This window comes from Sparus aurata, chromosome 13 (genome assembly GCF_900880675.1).
Source record: "Sparus aurata chromosome 13, fSpaAur1.1, whole genome shotgun sequence".
NCBI lineage: Eukaryota > Metazoa > Chordata > Actinopteri > Spariformes > Sparidae > Sparus > Sparus aurata.
In genome coordinates, this window is record NC_044199.1 from 18,036,689 (window position 1) to 18,057,921 (window position 21,233).

General features: G+C 40.8%; 1 protein-coding gene across 4 annotated transcripts in view; it reads right to left on the reverse strand.

The window, feature by feature from the left end:
• arhgap32b (Rho GTPase activating protein 32b) overlaps positions 1–21,233 on the reverse strand; it is a 127,882-nt gene that overhangs the window by 79,713 nt on the left and 26,936 nt on the right. For 3 of the 4 annotated variants that reach the window (XM_030437074.1, XM_030437073.1, XM_030437071.1), the window contains exon 2: positions 6,250–6,537. In XM_030437074.1, coding sequence (XP_030292934.1) covers positions 6,250–6,344 — 95 coding nt within the window. In that variant the 5' untranslated portion in view covers positions 6,345–6,537. The remainder of the gene's footprint in view (positions 1–6,249; positions 6,538–21,233) is intronic. The other variant, XM_030437072.1, reaches the window with a different exon arrangement.

Below are 21,233 nucleotides of genomic sequence, written 5' to 3' on the forward strand. Positions count from 1 at the left end.
TTCGCATAGTCTCTGTCTACAGTCAGCACATGTTTCCAGACTTTTTACTGTGACAACCAAGCTCCATCGTAATATTATTAACATTAAACTTGCTTCAAACGCCATTGCATAGCGGACCGAAGTGGAGCTAACTAGTTAGCCAATTTCCAGCTGACTTCACCATACTCGTAGGCAACTGTAAATACTATCAAACCGTGGCGACACTTATCGGTGGCTCAGGTGCAGTTGGTGGGTCCGGTATAGTTGGGACTGATCCTTTTACGAGGGTCAGTGTCGAGGCAAAGCCAGCTTTGTACTGACCCTCGTTACTGAAGCAGTCCGATGTGAAGTGGTTAGCACACACATACAAGCTAACATGAACGGCAGCTGGCACGTTGTCCTTAAAAATGAAACACAACCACTGTCTCTTCTGTTGTTCTGTAGCTGGGAAAGAATATAGGCACTTATGTTGATTATTACAACCAACAACAGAGCAATTGCGTGTCTAGCTCTGAGCAACAACGTTGCGAAACAATGCTGTCTCTCCGCTGGACTCACCAAACTTCACCTCGGGGATGAACACCCCCCTCTCAGATATCTCCTGTCACCGCGCAGAGGAGGCCGGCCTATGATAATGACTCCTTTTGTTACGTAACGAAAGGAGCAGAATCTGAACAGCCTGTAGGAGCACCGTGTTACCAGTGGGTGGGCTGCAGAGACCATGCAGGAATCACTTGTTTTCCTCATTCAGGGAGTTGGCAGGCTCAGGGAGGACCAGCTTATATTAGGGATGGGCATTTCAAGCAGAACTACTATTCGATAATCACAGGGAACTAATCGATTATTTTTCGATTAATTGCCCCCCGCCGCCGCAGCAGCACAGACAGAAAGAGACCCACGTTTTCAGTGGTCAAAGACAGTTTTTCAACACTCTGTAACCGAGTGCGCAGCTCACTTGCATTAGCATCAAAAAGTTTTTCAAGTCTTGCTGTAATGGTTTTTCTTGATGGGACCGTGAACTCTGGCTCAACAAATGCCATCAAACTCCGAAAACCCTCACCTTCAACGAAACTGATGGGGAGCATGTCTTTTGCAATCATCTTTGAAATGAGGGACGCTGTTAGCTCCGTGCGTCTGGCATCACATGTTCTTCGTCTAGTAGTGAGATAGCTGGCCATTGACTGTTGCTGTGACGACGACGGGCCTCCACTTTCTATCGGGTGCTTCGCTCTCATATGACTGTGCATGGTTGCCGTAGACTTGTGATATGCAAGCTTTGCCTCGCAGAGATTACACTGCACCTCTGTTTCATTTGTTTTTTTGAAATAGTTCCACACGGAACTTTTTGACGGCTGCAGCACTCTCTCCATGGCTCTGGCTTGTTTCTTCTTCTACAGTGGCATCTAACGTCAGCCCATCACACAGCGTATCAAATGCTATACTGCCCCCGTGCGGAAAGCGCCAGTAAAACAAAGGATTTTTTTTTTCAGACAGGATTTACTAATCGATTATTTATGATTTAACGACTATTCGAATAATCGAAAATCATTGCCCATCCCTAGCTTATATAGAAACCAGAGAAAACGTGTTTTTTATGATATGGGACCTTTAAAGCATAAAAAACAGATGCCTGAGGTTGCAGAGGTTATATGGAAAAAACTAAACAATATGTTGCAGGGATAGATAGCTTTTCTGTTCAAAGTCTTCTATTCTTAAAAACAAATACATATTTTCACTGCAGAGTAGCAATAACCGTTTTTAGCTATAGCATCAAAACTTGGAGAGAAATAGACAAAAAGTCTAAAAACTGATACAGAACAATGAAAACTGATGTAATTCCACCAGATGCAATTCAATGGTAAATTTACTGTTAATTCACTATAGCTAATTAATTGGAATGATGACATGAAGCAAGATTGTTTTCAGTGACTTAACAAGTGCAGCAACTACAAACTCAGATTGAGTAGGTGATGGTATGCACCTTTAAAATCGGTTTACCATCTGTCAATAAACACAGAGAAGATGAAGACACTATTATCTGTATTGGCTGAAAAAAATCTATCTCATCTATATTAGAACCTGCTAATGAATACCAAATCTGCCAGTTAAATTAAAAAACAAATCATACCATTGTTTTAATCTGATACCCTAAAATCTGATAATGAACTGAGACCTGCAGGATTTATGGTTAGGAACCAGACTGCCCTGTCAGTCTGTGAAAGTTAGCTGAACAGCTACAGAACAGAACTGTCAACAATTAGCATTTGGGCACATGAGCCTGATATCAACTTTGTCAGATGTGACTTATTTATTTGCCAGCTCACAAAAACTGGTGAACTATGTCGCTGTTGTCCATCTTGTGATTATATTGCAATGTTATTAATTTCTGGCATACCGCAAATGTAATATCTTAACAAATGTGAGCTGAACACAGATCAAGTTTACAACTTTTCACAGGTTAAAATGATAAAAACTCCATATAACATATTTTCTTCCATTTGTTTAATCCTACTATAAACCTATGAGGCATCAGGTTGAAACAGTTGAGTAAATAATAAATGACTCATCAGAGTACATATCAGTTTACATGAGTTCATTCTAGCCTGTCCTGAGTAAATAATCAAAAGTAGAATCTATTGTGGACCCTGCGCACGTTTCATTTCACCGTGATGGAAAAGCCTTGGAAAGCAACAAGCAGGAAAAAAACAGGGAGGAAGCTATTAGTAGGCAGTGCACGAGATTTCAACCTTATGCATGTTCTGGATCTCGTCCACTGGCTGGAAGTCTCTCCAGTCAGCCAGAAGTTTAAGCTCCCGTCCCACTGAGGCAGTTTATCTGTTCTGTATATGGCACTGCAGACGAGACAGGAGTCAATTGTCTATCTGTTCTTGTTTCTTTCAGGCCATCCAGATATTCACACCAGTCACTTCATGAATTGTATCATCCTACAAGAGGGGGGGGGAGACTCTGCCCAAGCAATCTGATCTGGTATACTGTGATGTTCCGCTTGTACTTACAATCAGCTCAGCCAGCCATCCATCCATGCTAAACTGACATATGTTGTGATGTCTCCATAAATATTACTCTGCTGTTGATACAAATGTATAGAAACAGCTCAACACTTCCATGGTCACTGACCATAATGGTTATATTTCCCTCAGCAGAACTCAGGCGTGGATTTAATAGACAGCTGTGTTGGTAACTGTTCATTGAATAAGCAGCATGGCTGTTGCGCAGCATTGATTACTAAAAAAACACAGAAGTGGTATGAGAGCCACCTAAAAGCTCACATACTCTTCATACTTAGGTCTATATAAAGTTCTGCTTTGCAAGTTTATGTTAGTGTTCAACACATTACAGGGTTGAATTAATTATTAGTCATTTCTGACGCTTCATTTAAAAATATCAATTTCAAAAACTGAATGAGCTGCAGCTCCAAGTTAACTGTGTTAAATGTACATGTCTGAAACAAATATAAATTTGGCTTTGCATACTCACAAATTAAAATGATCTACTCATTTCAGGATCTTAAGAGTACAATGAGCTACACTCCAATGTGTGGAGTGGCAATAGGGAAAACACTGTTCAAAATCCTTTATTTTACAATAAATGCAACATAGACTATTTAACAAAGTTTTCATGTTGTTGCAAGTGAGATTTCCATGTATTTTTTGATTACAGAGCAGGTACAAAACAAATATTGTGACAGAAATATAAATGCTCAATCCACCGGGAAATCAAACGATCAAAGTCATTAAATGAGCCGTCAGGACATCCATATGTGGTGAAGTCATAACTAGGGATGTCAGTTTTTTAATGTTGAATTTGGAATATCCAAACTAAATTTGAATAAAACCCTGAACACTATGGTGTCAACAGGGTTATTTTCATTAAGTTGACAAAGCTCGTCCGGAGTCACAGATTTATGTTAGACAACAGCTTACATATGCTAACCAAGATGAGAGCAGAGGAGCTTGCTAAGGCTCATAATATGGCCAATATAAATATGGCAAAAAACAAATATGAAAAAACAACCTAAAGTCCAACCTAAAGAAGAAAAAAAATAACACAACTTACTGCTATTTATTTACTAAAAGCATCAACTCCCTTTTGTTAAACTGACTGTCTGTACAAGCACATGGAATACTATACCAATTGCAGCCTGTGCAAACGTTTAATTAGCAGCTATGTCATTGGTTAAGCTACTGATTCAGGAAAGCTTGGTTGCTGGCGAGGGTCTCCTCTGCACAGCACTGCTCCATTGTCAACTCTTCTGTCTGACTGGATAAGGGAACAACAAACAGTATAGAGTTTTATGGCATTTTCATTCTCTTTCTCTACGTCACCTCCTGGGGGCCTTGTGTCAACAATCTGCCCTGTTTCATCCTGGCTGCTGAGTCTCTGATCCCCCTCCTGTCCACCAGGATTCACTGGATAACTTTTATAATGCACTAGCCCTGGCCAAACGCCCTCCCTGTTGTATCTGATAAAAGAAATGACATGCTGCATTGGGCAACAGACTGAGCACACACTCACCTCCACATACATATACTGTAAATGACATAATCTATGAGCTGTTGAACAGAACTGACAGATATTTTTCATTTTTCTCTCCTCTTCTTTACAGTAGTTTTTTTTCTTCTGCCTGTCTCTTTTTATTCTTTTCTTTTCACTCACTCACTCTCAGTAGTAATGTTGGACCGCTGTCTAATGTATGCTAAGCTGCTGCTGCCATGGTAACCTCGGTGCAGGATTTAGACCCAGTTCAGGACTGGAGGGGCGGTGTGCGTGGAGTAGGTGGAGGGGCTGAGCAGCCTTAACTGTAATCCCCCACCCCACCCACTTCAAAAAGGGTAATATAGAGCAGCCCACATTTGCAAAAACACAGACAGATGTACACAACTGTATAGCCAGCAACACACATACTAACACACCATACACGAACCACTAATCCAGGAGTAGGAATAAACCTACATCATGCTGCAGTAGCAAGACTGTTCGGGAGAGTATCTTTAGGCTACCTGGGTGGATGGCATGGGGCACATTTGTACACGTAGATATTTCTTAGAAGGCTGGTTCAGAATGTGAGTGGTGACTAACAGAAATAGTAAGGAAATGACAGCCTAATGAGTCACAGCCTAAATTTCCATCCCTGATTGTACAACGTGTCAAAGGAGATCCCCAGGAGGTGTTGGGAGATTATTAGTTATCCGTTATTGGCAGAGAACATAACAACTGTAAGGTAGAAGAGATAAGTGATATCCCAACAGCACCTGAGAGATGATGAGAGAGCTCGCCGTGCACAAAGAAACATGGTGAGGGACCCCTAACAACAAAGATTAATGGCTGTTTGATGTGTATGTGCATTCATCGCTTGCACTTGTGACAGCAATGTTTGCCCTAAAACACCCCTGTGAAGCATGTGTGCAGGATACAAGAATGTGTTGTTTGTGAATGTCTATGCTTGAGGGTGTGTGTGTGTGATGACAGTGCACAGGCATGTGGGTGTACAGCTGTAGCAATGACGTAACTGGCTGAAAGCTGATACACTCGGCCCCTCGGTGGAGCCAGTGGTCGTTGGAGGCGGGAGTCGACTGGCTCTGTCACTGAAGGAAATCTGAATGAGGGGTTTCCAGCGGTGATGGTTAGTGATGGCTGTCGCCCAGTTGCTATGGGCTGATGGGCTGAGGGTGTGGGTTAAACAGGGGGTGGGGTGGTGACTGTGCAAACTCACCCTATCGGCTCGGCTACAGCGCTCAGGCACGTCTACCGATGCCTCCCCCTCCTCCCCTGCATGCGCATACCCTGCTGTCATTTCTCCTTGAGGCATTGAAGAAGCCAAGTAACACCCCCTTTCTATCATCAACACACACTCCAGCACATGCACTTACACACATGCACACTCAACACCGGCACTGCTACAAGCACAAACCAGATACTCCAGCTGTCAAAACCTGAGCATTTGCCTCACATACAGTAAGAGCGATGATACAGAAGACACACATGCACAGAGTAGAGAAAGATGGACACACACATTTATACACTCATTCATCACACAATCTCCATACCTCCCATTTCTGGCTATAAACAATCTGGCATGATTAACAGACCTCAACCCAAGGTGTGGTCATATACATACATACACACACAGACACACACACACACACACACACACACACACTTCCCCCCCTCTTCACTCTAATGCAGAATGGGGCAGTGCAGTGTAGTGTCTTCCCGAGGGTGTGCGGCAGCCTTGTCCTGTGCTCTTACCTGTCCAGGATGTCATGGCTGGACGTGGCTGTGGCTCCCAGCAGTCCTAGTGCTGCACTCCCCACCGCTGCGGCAGCCCCGCTGCCTGCCTCCATGATACTGACTCACTGCAATGAGCAGCCTGCCAGAGAGGCGGAGAGGGAGGGGAGGGGGAGGGAGAGGGAGGGAGGATGTGAAGAGGTAGATCAGGAGGGAGAAAGACGATATAAAAGAAATCACATGTAAAGGCAAGAGGGAGGAAAGCAAAGGGAGAGAGGAATGTGGGGAATAATGAGAGAGGTGACAAGGCTGAAAAAGATGAGTGGTGAAAAGAGAAAAGAGGAAAATGAGCGGGAAGATTGGCATGAGAGCGGGATGAGAGAACAGGGATGGGTGGGGGGGAGAGAAAAAAAAATCATTAATTGTCTGTGTAGTACGTAGATCAAACAAGTCGTGCTGATGGAGCTTTGCAGAGTAGGATTTCACCTCGGTGTTAACACATGGAGATTCTGGCACACACATTCCAGTGTGAATCAACAGTCAACAGCAGCACTGGCTGCCCTGCTGTCCTCTGCTGACTGTGCTCTCTGAGGTCTCTATCCTCGACCCAGAGTATCAGTGGATAAATCCAGCTAATCAATTTTTTTTAATAAAATGCAACAGCAGTTTGTCCAGACATTCGTCAATGAACCAACAGCTTTCACACACAAAGAGGAGCTCAATGCTGGTTTCAAATTCATCGGCTTTCCAATCTTAACTTATTGCAAATAAGTGTAAGATGAATAAACACAACACACTCCTACACATCCGCAAACAAAAGCTGGTTTATGCAATAGAAAACTTCCTTCAAGATTTCTGCAGACACAACAGACTTTGGAACACGCTGACAAACATAAGGCACTATGTTTCCCACAGGTTCAAGTCAGCAAATTGAAGTTATCCTAGCAGTGAGCTTGTGAGCTACGTCTCTGAAAGCAAGTTCATTTTTTGTCAACAAAACTTATACAGTATGGTGAGATATGACACAAGAATTGAGAACATTGTATTCACTTTATCACAGTGCTTTGTAACTGTATCCTTTGATACAGGAAAAAAACAACATGGCAGGCAAATGCAGTGATATCTATCTCAGACAACCAGATAATGAGAAGGAAGAGTTTTGAAGAGTGATTGCATCAGCATGTAATGTAACCCAGTATTTCACATATGTCAGAAAATCGTGGAGACTCCCTAATAACAATTTTACTGAAGCCCAGAGTGACAATCTTATACAATACTTATGACAACCTAAGAAGCTAGAACAATGGAATTTGTGATATTGACGCTTGAAAAATTAATTCGAAAAAAAAAATCAGCACCAAGTTTCAGAAATGATCCATCGACTAATGGTTTCAGTTCACATTTAACTACATAAAAATGAACATTTTCCAGCCATTTAGGAGACTTTCCTCAGGTTTTAATCAGCTAAAAGTACAGTTCTCCAAAAAAAAAAAAAGCATGAAAAAAGAAAGAAAGAAAAAGTTCAATCAATATCTACTCACCACCATGCCGATGAAAAGTCAGGTGAAGTTTCATAGTTCACAAAACATTTCTGAAGCTTCAGAGCAAAACAGTGTTGCAGTGTTCTCCTAAATAACTAAAGTAACTGGGGACTTTTTTAAATGTAAAGAACAACTGAAAGAATATATATAAAATGGCTCCACGCAGCTTTTTCGGCTTAGTCAGTTTCCAGAAGCCCCAATGTCCCAAATTGATATGTCTCTTTGTTATTCTGCATATGCTATTAAAACATTGGCCTCCAACTTCCTTGTGTTAGCAGGTGAGTCTGTGACGCTGCACTGTGACAGCAGACCCTCGTGTACAGCCAGCTGAAGTGTGTGAGAGAGGCAGCCCACGCTTGGTACCTCCATATCATCCATTGCTTTTTTCATATTCTTTATGTTGTCACATAAAATGATGTGGACACGTTGCTTGTCTATTTCAAACGCGTTCAGCATCTCCTCGATTGCCTGTTTTACTTGCTCTGCTGTATGAGACCCACGAAACTAGTGTACATACTGGCACGTTGCAACTCGAAAGTGGAGTAAATGTAATGTAATGCCGAGATGGTAGGGCATACCGGAGATTCAAAAACTCCAGGTGATGAAGAAAACCCTGATCCTCTACCACGGAGATGAGCTGGTTATCTAGAGGGATTCATTTGATGACCCTCTCTGTAATATTTGTGGCCATGCCGCTGTCTCGAGGATGTTTCTCTTAACTTTTGAAAGTATCTGCTTCGGTGTCCTTGCCTGTACTCTCGAGTGAACACGTTGTATTCTTTAAGTGTTTGTATTGTATATGCCTTATCAAATGAGTAGTATTAACTGCAGCTCCGCGATACCGCTGTATAGCAAATGTTACATGTCACCTTTGGACTGCTATCACTTTCTAATTTAAGTTCTTTCCACACTGCAGCATCTGCGTTCTGCCACAAAAATCGGGCTCGGGTCCACGTTCAAAATTGCTGATTCCCTTCAGTGGAAAAATGCCCAGATCGGCCCTCACATCCTTATTATTTACAACCTTTTTTCTTTTCCACAATATGTTTATTGTCATTTTTCTTAGAACAACCCAACAATAAACATAACAGTAATATTAACAATACAATTTAATTTAGGACTACACATACTCACATTCCCCAGACACACACATTCTCACACACCCTCATCCCCTTGCACCTATCTAAAGTAAAATATAAATAAAATAAAATAAATATTTTCCATCATCATTTACAATCTTATTAACAACCTTTTTAAGTAAAAGTCTTCACTGTAGCTGTTGAGAAAGAAAAGTTAGCAACCAATCAATTTGGAAAATTGGGGCTTCAAGAGAAGTTGATTAGACCCATTTTATGGGTCATTTTTTTTTGCCCAGCTAACTCAGTTGTTTAGGAGAATGCTGTAATGCTGTTTTGCTGAAATGTTTTGTGGACTACAAAACTTCCCCCTTCAGCTTAGGGGTGAGTGGATGATGACCGAATTTCAAATTTGGGTGAATTTATCTTTAATCAACTTATGGTCTCAGCTTTTCAGTGCATGTTTAACTACATTAAAAGGACAGTTCGAGAGTACTTTTCTCCTCAACTCTGTCATAATCAGTTAATACAAGAGGTTTATAGCAGCCAGGCAACCAGTAAGCATCTCGTCTTGTTTTCTCATTTATCATGGTTCTAATGCACAGTTCACACAGAACATGTGTTGCTGTCTGTCGTCTAAAATGCCCATTTACTGTGATTAAGGTTACTTTGGGACTATCAACAGTGCTCATCTCTTATCCACTGAATCATCAGTGTACCCATAATCACAGCAGAGAACGCCCTCTTGGGTATTATTGCTATGACCCACCACATCGCAACCTCCGAATGAAATCCAAATGTGACGTTGTCAGCAGACGAAAATAGACGACAGGAACACAGCAGGAATGACCCAATAACACAGGGGAAGAGAGAAAAGTCCATACAGCCTGTTTTTCTACGGCAATCAATGGCTATGTGCTTTAATCCCAGGAGGATGACGCCAAGAGGAGAAAGATGGAAGGGAGGTGGGAGGGGGCACAGGAGGAGAAAGCGTGGGTGGAGAGGAACCTCACAGGCCACACTAAAGCAGCTGGTTCAACATGTGAGGTAGACTCGCTGGGCATACATAATCCCTGGGGCTCCCTGTGGTGTGCAATTAAGTCAGAAAAGGATCATAATATACAATACTAACTTTAACAGGAGACATGGACATAAGCAGAAAGCAGCACGTAAACAGAATGTATATATTCTTAAAATACAGATTCTTATTCTTTAACTGTAACAGGAATTCCTCCAAAATACTTAAGAATAAGTATTAAGAAGAAGTTAATTTAGTATCTTTAAAAGAGTTTTTCTATTGAAAGTGATTCGGACATCTTTGCTCTAAAAATAATAAGGCAACTGTATGAATCATGAGTGATTAAGCCTCCCTCTGGACCAATCAAAAACTAATGCATCACCTTGTTTTGACCTGTGATCGTGCATGGCATAATATCTAGACAGTCTGAGAGGAAAGATTACCAATGTCTGCGGCTCTATTCGTTTTCAGTTGCTCCATACAACAGTTCATCTATCTAAATAAAAAATTATAAACTGTAATATCACCTGCAATGAACAAGACAGTCGTGTGACATGAGCATGCAGGCAGGGTGAGTTGTTGAAATTCATCTCATGTCCTGGGCTACAGTAAACTCCTGCTCTTATATCACACGCACACACAGCTGTCACACAGGAAGGACGTGAGCTCAACCCATCTGACATTAAATGTGTTTTTGTGTGGCAGCACCTGTATGCATATGCTGTGGGCATGAAAATACACATCCCTGTTTTTATTGTGTGCAGAAGGACTCGAGTGTGTGCATTAGTAACAGAGGGAGTAAGTTTTGTGTATGCCAGGCAGGCAGGCAGGCAGGGCAAAGCAGGCTGAGCTTCCCACAAATACCTGATGCAGCAGAAAACCCATAAAATGGCTGACCTTGGGAGAGGACAGAGCCATAGCTCTGAGGACATTAAAAATCAAGACTGAATAGTCCCTACACAGTAAATACCCTTTATTCTCATCAGCGTGGCAAGATAAATGATGACAAAGTTGTTCCCACAGAGTTCTGCAGGAATGACATGACATATTTTGTAGACTCCAGGTTAGCACTGCCCTGGTTCCCTGGTGAAAAAGGTTATTTGAATTCTCCAGTGGATTTAGATTATTGCAGAAAATTAATGAAGGCACAGTAAGGTAAATTAAATAGCCAGAAGTGAAAAACTAATGTTAGGCTAAACAAACTACATCGAGGTCGCAGGAATTCAACGTCACCACCTACTACACTTTATTATTAAGGGTGTTGTTATTCTCCAAATCCTTGATTCAATTTGTTTTTCGATTTTAAGGTCATGATTCGGTACTATTCTCAATCTTTTTTTGTTTTTTTTCTTTTAGCACAGATGGCTATGCAGACTTGAGACCAGTCTAGGATCACCGGTTTAATGCCACAATAACTCATTTAATTGAGCTCAAAAAGATGGTGTGCATGGTGTCATGAGTGTCAATGGTGTCATAATCTCCATTCTTCGTTTGCATTGTATCATACTGAGGCCTTAATGTCAAATTTCTTTAATCTATTAACAATATAAATGTAACAATAACCTGCTCGCCAGTCAATTGGAAATTAACTATGAACAGAAGACGGGAAGTCATAATGGATACCTGTCATCTAGTGACTCATTTTAGAAACTGCAGCGTGCACTCTTCACAGCAGATTAAAGTTCACAACAAAACATCTAATATGCGGTGACATATATACCTAAAAATAGAATATGTGGTGGTGTTTTCTCAGTCAAGTCTACTGCTTTATCAAGCCTGTGGAGATGTCCTGCCATATTTGTCTTGCTGCCTGTGGATGCCTATGCTACACGTGCATAGCATGCGGACAGTGGTGTTGGCTGAACACCGCAGGCTGGTGCGGTGGTGTGTCACTCCATGGTCCTTGTGGGACATGTTAGGAACCCCTTGCTGATCAGTTTGCTGAACGGCGAAGCTGCTATGTTGTTCTGTTACTAGCATGCTGGACCTACTAGAGATTGTTTGTCCTCATCAACAGATAAGAAATAACACTAAAGTCATTAGTGTCATTACTGTGTTGTTGACAAGATCAAACCGAAGTGAAGGTGAGACTGAACATGACACAGATACATTTCTCTTGTGTTCCCTCTGTAGTATTTATCCAGTACTACTAAAAAAAAAATGCTAAATAACATGTCCTGCTAATGACCCGTTCTTCCTTGTTTATGATGTCCAGTCATGTCTCTGCCACAATGGGTTAAAAATGCCAGTTCTGAAGTTATCATCTACCAATTCAAAAACACTGTTGAAGTCAAGTCAAGGCAACAGAAAAAAGGTATGATTGTTGTACAATGACTTATCTGTTAGCTGATCCAACTCTGTTCTCTAATGTTTGTGTCAGTGTATCTCATCGGATATGAGACCAAAGTGTTTATTATCAACAACAGATAGTCCGCCTGATGAAACATCAGCAAGTACAGTTAGCAAACAAAACTGACCAAACAGTTAGCTGTTTTTTTATATATTTTTTTAATTATTTAGTGACTACCATTACCATGACAAAAAGTAGACTAAAACTAAATAAAAAAGGCTTTTGAAAATATAAAGTGAGACTAAATGAATTATTATTTTATCAACAATACAGTGCAAAAAAATAACAGATTAATTACGAATTTATCATTTAAATTCCAGTGGCACTGAGAATTATTCAAAGGCAGGAACAAAACAGCTGGGGTAACAGAAGAAAACATGTCAGCTGCTATAAAAATATATACATCAATGTTAAAGCATCTTTATCAAGCACTATAATGAATGTGGGTGTAACTTGACAGTTACTTTCAGATGCCAATTGAGCAATATAGGCAGTGAGGGAGGGGCTCTGTTCACACAGCAAAGTCTGGGAATGACAACTAGATCTACTAAGGGACAGTCTGTTGTGTTACAGCAGAGACACGAGGACAATGTGTGTATGAACTTACACTCTGCTATAAATAAGCAAACAGATCCTTTTCCACATACTTCACAATAGATGAGACTAACACCAGTAACTATGGTAACAGTACACAACAAAGATGGTGATAGCTGTTGCCTTAAAAATGCTCAGCAGACATACAAATTAAAAATGAATGACTAAAATGATTGTTAATGTTAAATTGTTAAAAAATTGAATAAAATTTCCTGGATGCCTGGATCTCCAACCGAGCAGACTAACTTCCAGTTTTGCAGCAGTCTAACTTCAATGGGAATCAAATAATTTAATTGTGCGGCTCCCCTAGACTTTCAGAATGTTATTGGACAGAATGACTCAAATTATGACAGGCGCTTCTTTCAAAATGGGTCTATTGCTGTCTACTTTTCTGTTATAACCGTTTCCGATGAATTTGTAACGTGACATCAGTGAAGTACAACGTGATGTCTCGGATACAAAGCACAAACGGACTGTCTTGCCTGAGGGAAGTGGGAATGGGGTCAATAGGCGACTTTTGGCGGGTTGACCTGTGTTTAAAAAATCCACATGACCCGCCAATTCTGGTGGAAAAGCGGTTTATGACATCGTGTTAATAAAGGCAGCACGGTGCTGCAGTGGTTAGCACTGTTGTCACACAGCCACAGCACCCATTTTCAGTCTTGCTTCCTCCAGTCCAAACACAAGCACATTAGGTTAACTGGTTATTCTAAAGCCTTAGGTGTGAATGTGTGTGTCATCCCTGTGATGAACTGACGACCTGTCCAGACTGAATCCTGCTGCTTGCTCAATGTCAGCTGGGATTGGCTCCAGTCCCCTGTCCAACCCTGCCCAGGATAAACGGTTACAGATAATAGCAGGGGGATCCTGCTGCTATTACTGCATTTTCTCTCCCAGCAGACTCAATCTCAAGCTAAACTCCCTGAGAAACAGAGCAGAGCTCTGAAGTACCTAAGTCAGCAATGTAAATGTGCACTAATCCCTCTAAATGAAATCAATACTAGGAAAGAAAGGTTTACTTACATTGACTCATCCAGTGTAAGACACTGCAGCTATGATTTAAAGACAAAATACTTCAACAAGGCCTAATGTATGCAATGGATTTTTTTTTATGAGTATTGTTCAGTCTGAATCTGATAATTACTTCTAGTATATTCTGGATGAAGCAAAAGCAGTTTTAGATTGAGACATGTCACCAGACCCAAACAGCAGATGGTGTGTATCAAGGGTCAGTGACCTTTCTTAATTCTTGCTATTGTAACCATCAGTCTGAATGAAGGCATACAATGACTGTGTGACAATCTGTACAAAACAAATGATCAGTATCTGTACAGCCACTGGAATGAAAACAAACTAAGTTGTAATTTACATTAATCAGTTATTCATTTACTCATCAAAATCTGTGCTATAACACAGGAGCCCACAGAACAGATGCAATGTGTGGTGTTTACCGTTACACTTTATTGCAACTGTTGCCAATTCGGGGACTTTCCATTTAGATTAAAAAGGGATTTTATTTTCAGCAGTGATGAGCAAAAAAATCAACCACCACAGCCACAGTTCATGTGTTGTCTAAACTGCACAGCTATTAGCAATTTGTACTACTTGCTTATCAAATAGAAAGCAGTTTGTCCACTATATTCAGCCAGTCGTGGCAGTCTGCCAGGCCTGAATTTACAGAGCACCAGCCATCATCTGTGCTTAATACTGCCTTATCTATCACTACATTCCAGCAGTATTCAGTTGCAGTAAGCTAATGTTGGGTAAAGATACCAAATCAACACTTGCATGTGCTTCACAATATAAATGTGTTGCTGATAATGGCAGCGTTGTAGGCTGACATTAACAGGAAACAAATAAAAGTTGGCTTAAAAACAAAAGCAAAGTTTGACTTTTTCAGAATTTTTGTTTCAGTTGCGCTTACAATGCTGGAGGCTAGAGGCTCTATTGAGTTGATCCTGATCTTAGTTAAGTGTTTGTGTTTAGTGCTATTTAGCAAATTTAAGCAGAGAGGCTCATGAAAAAAGTAATCAGTTTTATGTATTTGGTCATAAACTAAAGGACAGAAATAATCAAATTAAATTAAATTAAATAATGAATGTCGCTACATGAAAAGTTAAGAGATTACCACAGTGTATATTTAAATCCCTTCGATACTTGTTGAGACATTTGACTCAAAATGCCACTGGGGGAAAAGTGAGGGCATCACAAAAGCAAATGGACTTCATTCTCTGAATGGACCTAGCCGATGTAAAAAGCAAAGGAAAACAGTCTCATGTTTTATGAGAGTCACCGTCTGGCTAATTAAAACAATGGAGGTGTGTGAGGTGACTATGCAGCTTTTTAAATCAAATTAGCTTAAAAGTTAACTGCAATGACTCGAAAGCATCTTATAGACATAATTCATTAAATCCATAAAACAAAATAATAATTCCATCACCTTTGCAAGGGGCGGCTGTAGCTCAGCGGGTAGAGCAGGCTAGTGATCGGAAGATCGCTGGTTCAAATCCCGGCTAAGCTGAGTTGCATGTTGAAGTGTCCTTAAGCAAGATACTGAACCCCAAATTGCTCCTGAGGGCTCTGCGATGAGCTGGCGACTTGTCCAGGGTGTACCCTGCCTTCGCCCAGTTATAGACTATGACATGACATGACATGACATGACATCACCTTTGCAACTCAATCCACTGTGACAAACTGCCTCACTGAAATTAAATCATGGATGAAAGCCAACTTTCTCCAACTAAACTGTGAAAAAAAGACATGATCATCATCAAACCTAAATCCCTCACCAAAACCAATCACATCTTCTGCCTCACCATCAACAACTCCTTGCGGTCTCCCTCTCCACATACTGGCAACATGGAGTCAATTTTGACAGCAATCTCTCCTTCCAACAACATGTCAGTCAGATCAGAGCTGCCTTCTTCCACCTGAAAAAGATTACTTGTCTCAGCCCATCACTCTCCTTCTTTGCCAAGGGAACTCTGGTCCATGCCTCCATTTTATCCAAAATTGATTACTGCAACAGTATTCTATTTGGCACATCGTCCAAAGTCCTAAACAAACTCCAATACGTCCAGAACTCTTCTGCACGCCTGCTCACCTACTCTGACTCCTGCGAAACAAATACAATTTTCCACCAACATGTGGAAATCCAGGCAAAGGAAGGTTAACTGGCAATCCAGTTCTATTACAGACTAAATGACTGGATAAACTCGTGTTTTGTCCTGTGTTGGTTTTATCTGTGACTTTGAAGAAAACAAAATGATCCAGGTGTCTTAGCATCAGCGGCACCAACAATCATACCATTTGGAAACCCTAGGGGAGGAAAGTTATCTGTTGCCACGAGTGTAATTAACTAACTGTTTAATCAGTGGTTAAATGTTTTTGTAGCGGCAGAAGTTGGGGTCTGTCTTTTGGTGAGCTCCACTGTGTTGTTTATGTTCTGGCTCCAGCAATGGGAAACAGCTTCTCTGCTGCAGTGTTAGTACTGAGGTAAAGCCATCATTACCCAAAAAGCTGTATGGTGGCAGGGCTTTGGAAATGAAATGGACTATGGACTGATTCATTTTCTTCACACCACCACACTTTGTTGAAGTGCTGAAGTGAGTCTTGGTCAGCTGCTCTTATTAGTTGGTGCTGGAGTTTGGTGCTCTGCTGTCAGCCTGTACATTGTCTGTGTGCTGCACTGTGCCCTCACAGCTGAGTTCTTCCCTTTATGTTCCATCAACATAAAATCATTAACTAACTACATTACAAAAATAGATTTTGAGCATTTGTGAATCAATTCAGAATAGGCCACGGGCGATATGGCTAAAAAGTGACGTTAGTGAAGTTTCATATTGGTCTATATCGATAATCATTGATCACTTTTAATGACCTGTTCTATTTTTAGCATTTTTAAAGACCAGGTGAAAAAAGGTTGGATTTAACCTCTGTTTTTGTAATTCAACCACTTTATCAAAAGTGTTAATAATTTTTATTTTAACACAGCGATAAGAAACACATACAAATACTGCCATACCGGCAAGCTAACCTGCCCTTTTTAATTCACAATTTCCCATCAGCGCTAATGTTTTCCTTCTGGTGTTAATGGGTGTGCTTGTGTTTTTCTTAGGGATGTCCCGATCAGGTCTTTTTTTTACCCCGATCCCGATCCGAGTCCTTTAATATTTAGTATCTGCCGATACCGAGTCCTGATCTGATACTCAGCCTTAACTAATATTTTCCTGGATAATACAGCTGCATGAAGTAAAAAACTACCTGCATCCAAGCTAGGGCTGGGCGATTAATTGAATTTCAATTTCGATTTCGATTTTGGCTTCCCTCGATCATGAATCGCAATAAGACGATCATTCTGCCGCACGCTGTGTTTTGTATGTATTTTTATTATTCACTGATTTGAGAACAAGCACGTATTGAACTTTGAACTGGTATTTCTTTTAACACGATAAGTTTGAACTGAAAAACAAGAAAAATGAAAATAAGAGAAAAATATGTCAATAAAATGAATTAAATAATATTTAAAAATAAAATAATAAACACTATCCCGGTGGGACTCGACCATAGGTCCGTTGTGGTGGCAAAATATAATGCGGTTGACACTTCTCTTGTAACTTTTCTGCAACATTCGTCATAAAGGGCAGTGTAGGAGCCATATATTTGATTTAGATTTGTTTATTGATTATTTCACTTGTGGTTTTGGACCTATGGGGCTTGTCTGTTTATTTCACCTGTCACCTGCATGCTCGCGAGAGATGGAGAGAGGGGGTGAGTTGGGAGTCACATTTTCTGTTGACTGCACGCCTAATCGCATACCCCAAACGGATATCTAACATCTATGCTCATCTTTTGCAAATGATGGACTCTGTTTGCTTGGATATTATAAATAAACCCGTTATCCGAAGTAAGTGGATGTTGTGATAAATCGGCGCGTCAGACTAAGTGTGGATTCCCCGTCTCAGCCTCTCAGCGGCTAGTGGAAGGAGCAATTAGCCGTTACAGGCAGGCAGCGCAATTCTGCTGAAATGGTGACGTGATGGTAACACATACGAGACGAGGAGCTTTTCATTTTTGAGTAATTTTGTTCCTTCACTACTTGGTCATGTATTACTCTGTGTGTGGACTTGGTTAAAGTTAAATGGTTAAATAAATTGGTCGTATTCCCTTGAGGTGCAGACACAGTCAATTAATATCCCGCCCTAACACACAGAGTAATACATGACCAAGTAGTGAAGGAACAAAAAACTCAAAAATGAAAAGCTCCTCGACTCCTGCCACGGCCACAAAGTCCTCTATTAAGGACACACTTTACAATGCCACCGCATATCCACCCAGCTCCCACAGGCATAAAGAAATAACGGATGCCGTCACATACATGATTGCCAAAGACATGTGCCCTATCAACACCGTTAGTGAGCCGGGGTTCAATAAACTGATTAACACATTGGACAAGCGGTATGTGTTACCATCACGTCACCATATCACCAGAATTGCGCTGCCTGCCCTTTATGACGAATGTCGCAGAAAAGTTACAACAGATGTGTCAACAGCATTATATTTTGCCACCACAACGGACCTATGGTCGAGCCGCACCAAGATATTATTTATTTTTTATTTTTACATATTATTTAATTCATTTTTAATTTATTTATTTGCATTTTTCTTGTTTTTTCAGGACAAACTTATCGTGTTAAAAGAAATACCAGAGTTCAAATCAATTCTCAAATCAATGAATAATCGTCTTTAATAATCGGGATTAAAATATCAATCAAAATAATCGCGATTATGATTTAATAATAATAACATGAATTGCAATAATCAAGCCAACCTAATCCAAGCTGTTCCTTAATAGGTTTTTTTATTTTCTGATTCCGCAGATTGTGAGCTGTACTTGCACCAGTAATCACACCCAACATTTTAGCTGTCGAAACTAACTGTCTCTGGGATCGTAGACAGATCAAACGGTGTAGAACTGGACAGTCTGCTCAACCTAATGGGCCCAGAGACACTTCTGCACTGAAAAGTGGCCCTGGAGGATGAGTGACAACAAGAGGAGCCGCAGAGGACCAGGACAGAGGCTGAAGAGGTTGGTGTGTTTACAGGCGGGGTTTGCTGCTCATAGGCCACTGTATCAGACTGCAAGACGAGCAAACAATACCAGAGCTACTGTGTGAATTATCAGATTTACAGGCATAGTAGGGCTTGTGAAACCACATTGGGATCCAGTATAAGGCCTCCCTCCACACTCTGTTGTAAACCACACTATTCAAATATATTGATATGTAAATTAGGTAATGACGTCTCCTGGGCACTTCCGTGCCACTTCTTTAAGCACCTAGCAACAGTATTCAACTTTTCATGAAGTTTGTAACACTCTTCTGCAGTGTGTCCGACTGCCGAGCTTAATGGAGCCATTTCATTGTTTCTTATATGGACAGAGGGGTAGCAACGTGTAAAACTTGTTCTGCTAAAATATCAAGGGGGCATTAAATCACCACAGAGCTTCTCCACTACAAACTTAACTTAACACCTGGCAGCATGAATAGCTGTGCAGCATGCAGACTCATTCTAGAGCAAAAAAAATACTAGTTTCTTTTTCATGGGTCCTTCTCTCTCCATTACATTTACATTGTCAAAGGTAATAACAACTCATCTTTTTCAATACAATCACACAATGCAACAGCATATATCTTAAACCATATGTGGAGTGCACACCTAGCCAAGTTATTTATAATATTCCCCATTGGACCACAGTATTCTGCCAGCAAGCCAATGTGATTTTTTGTCTTACCGACTTTGAACACCTGATATAGCTCTGCATTAGTCAGGGTACTCAATCAGTCTAACTAATGCTACCTAAGTAACATATCACTGCATTATTTAAAGCAGATAAGAAACAGAGTGAGAGTTATTGTGCAGAAAGCAACCTGAACTTCACAGTGAATAAAGGCTCAGTGGTTAGTAAAGGATGAAAATTATTCTAAAAGCAGACTAAAGCCCTTTGCATGAACTCCAGACATTGTCTGGAGTTTCCCTTTCAACCCATGTAGGACTAAGCAGGAGATTGTCCTTGTCAGAGACAGACTTTGAACTGAGAAGCTGGCAACTGAAGTCAGTTTTAAGATGCAAAAAAGTGATTCTGGAGATCGATAGTTGAGTCTCATTACCAGGTCATCATATACCAATGCCCTGGCTTGGTAAGTCGGGCTGGCCACCAACCCAAAGCATCAGTATTTGATAACCCAGGAATGAGACTTAACCATCATCTTATATATTGCACTTCAAATGTCTGGGCCAACTAATTCATTTGTTGCGATTACACATACAGCTTTTATTTCTGTTACACATGCTGCTAACTCTCGGTGGAGACAAAGGCCTTGTAGATTGATTTTTTTTTGAAAACATGCCTGAAGTAAGGTCTGTGGTTACCACAAGCTTAAGATATGTACATGTTTTTTCTCTTGTATTAGTGTGCAGCCCATAAGTATCATAGACTGGAAACAACACCTCCTGTTAGCTACACATTGTATCAGTCATGTCGAGCGCTTTCCCTGAAACACATTTTGAGAAATACATTCTGAATTGAATCATCTTAGCCGCATGGAATCATCCTTTGAGTCTATTCTGAGATCCCCCTGTACTCCAAATGGTTCCCTCAGATGATGATCTTTACACCGACACCACGTGTTCTTTGTTGAATGAGGCTGAGATACACTCAACATTCCTCTAGTTGTCTCTACCCATTCTTTGAAGCCTCTTCAACAACTGCATCATCAGTAGACCTTTCTATGATCAACAACAATATGACTACAGTTGAGAAATTTCTTTGTATGCTACAGTCTGTAGGGTCCTCACATAAACAATTAAAAGGTTAAATGTGATTGACAGCAATCACATTGGTGTTTTTGCAGCCTACATTATGTCAACTGCTTATGATTGTACTTTTATCTTTGCTACATCTGGTCCTTATGGAGCCCCTAAAGGGACATGGGGGAAAAAAAGGGACATGGGGTGAAAAAATAAAACGTTTCTCGTGCGCACAAGATACTTTCTCGTGCGCACCAGAAAGTATCTTGTGCGCACAAGAAAGTATCTCTTGCGCACAAGATACTTTCTGGTGAGCACGAGAAACGTTTTATCTAATTTTTTCACCCCATGTCCCTTTAGGGGCTCCGTAGGTCCTTACTCTCTATTCAAGCAGTTTGATATGCAGCAGTATAGCAAGTAGCAGGGCTGCCTACTGATTAGAGAAAGGTTAGGCCTCTGAGCAGAAAATGATCTGTTCTGTCAAAGAGTCATTGTGGAAGAAACTGAAGAGTTTTATGCTGGCTTTGAAATACTGGGAGGTAAAAATAGCACCCTTTATGGAGGCCCTAAAACAATGTTCAAGTACTGTCAGATAGGTGAAGATTGTGTCAGCAAAT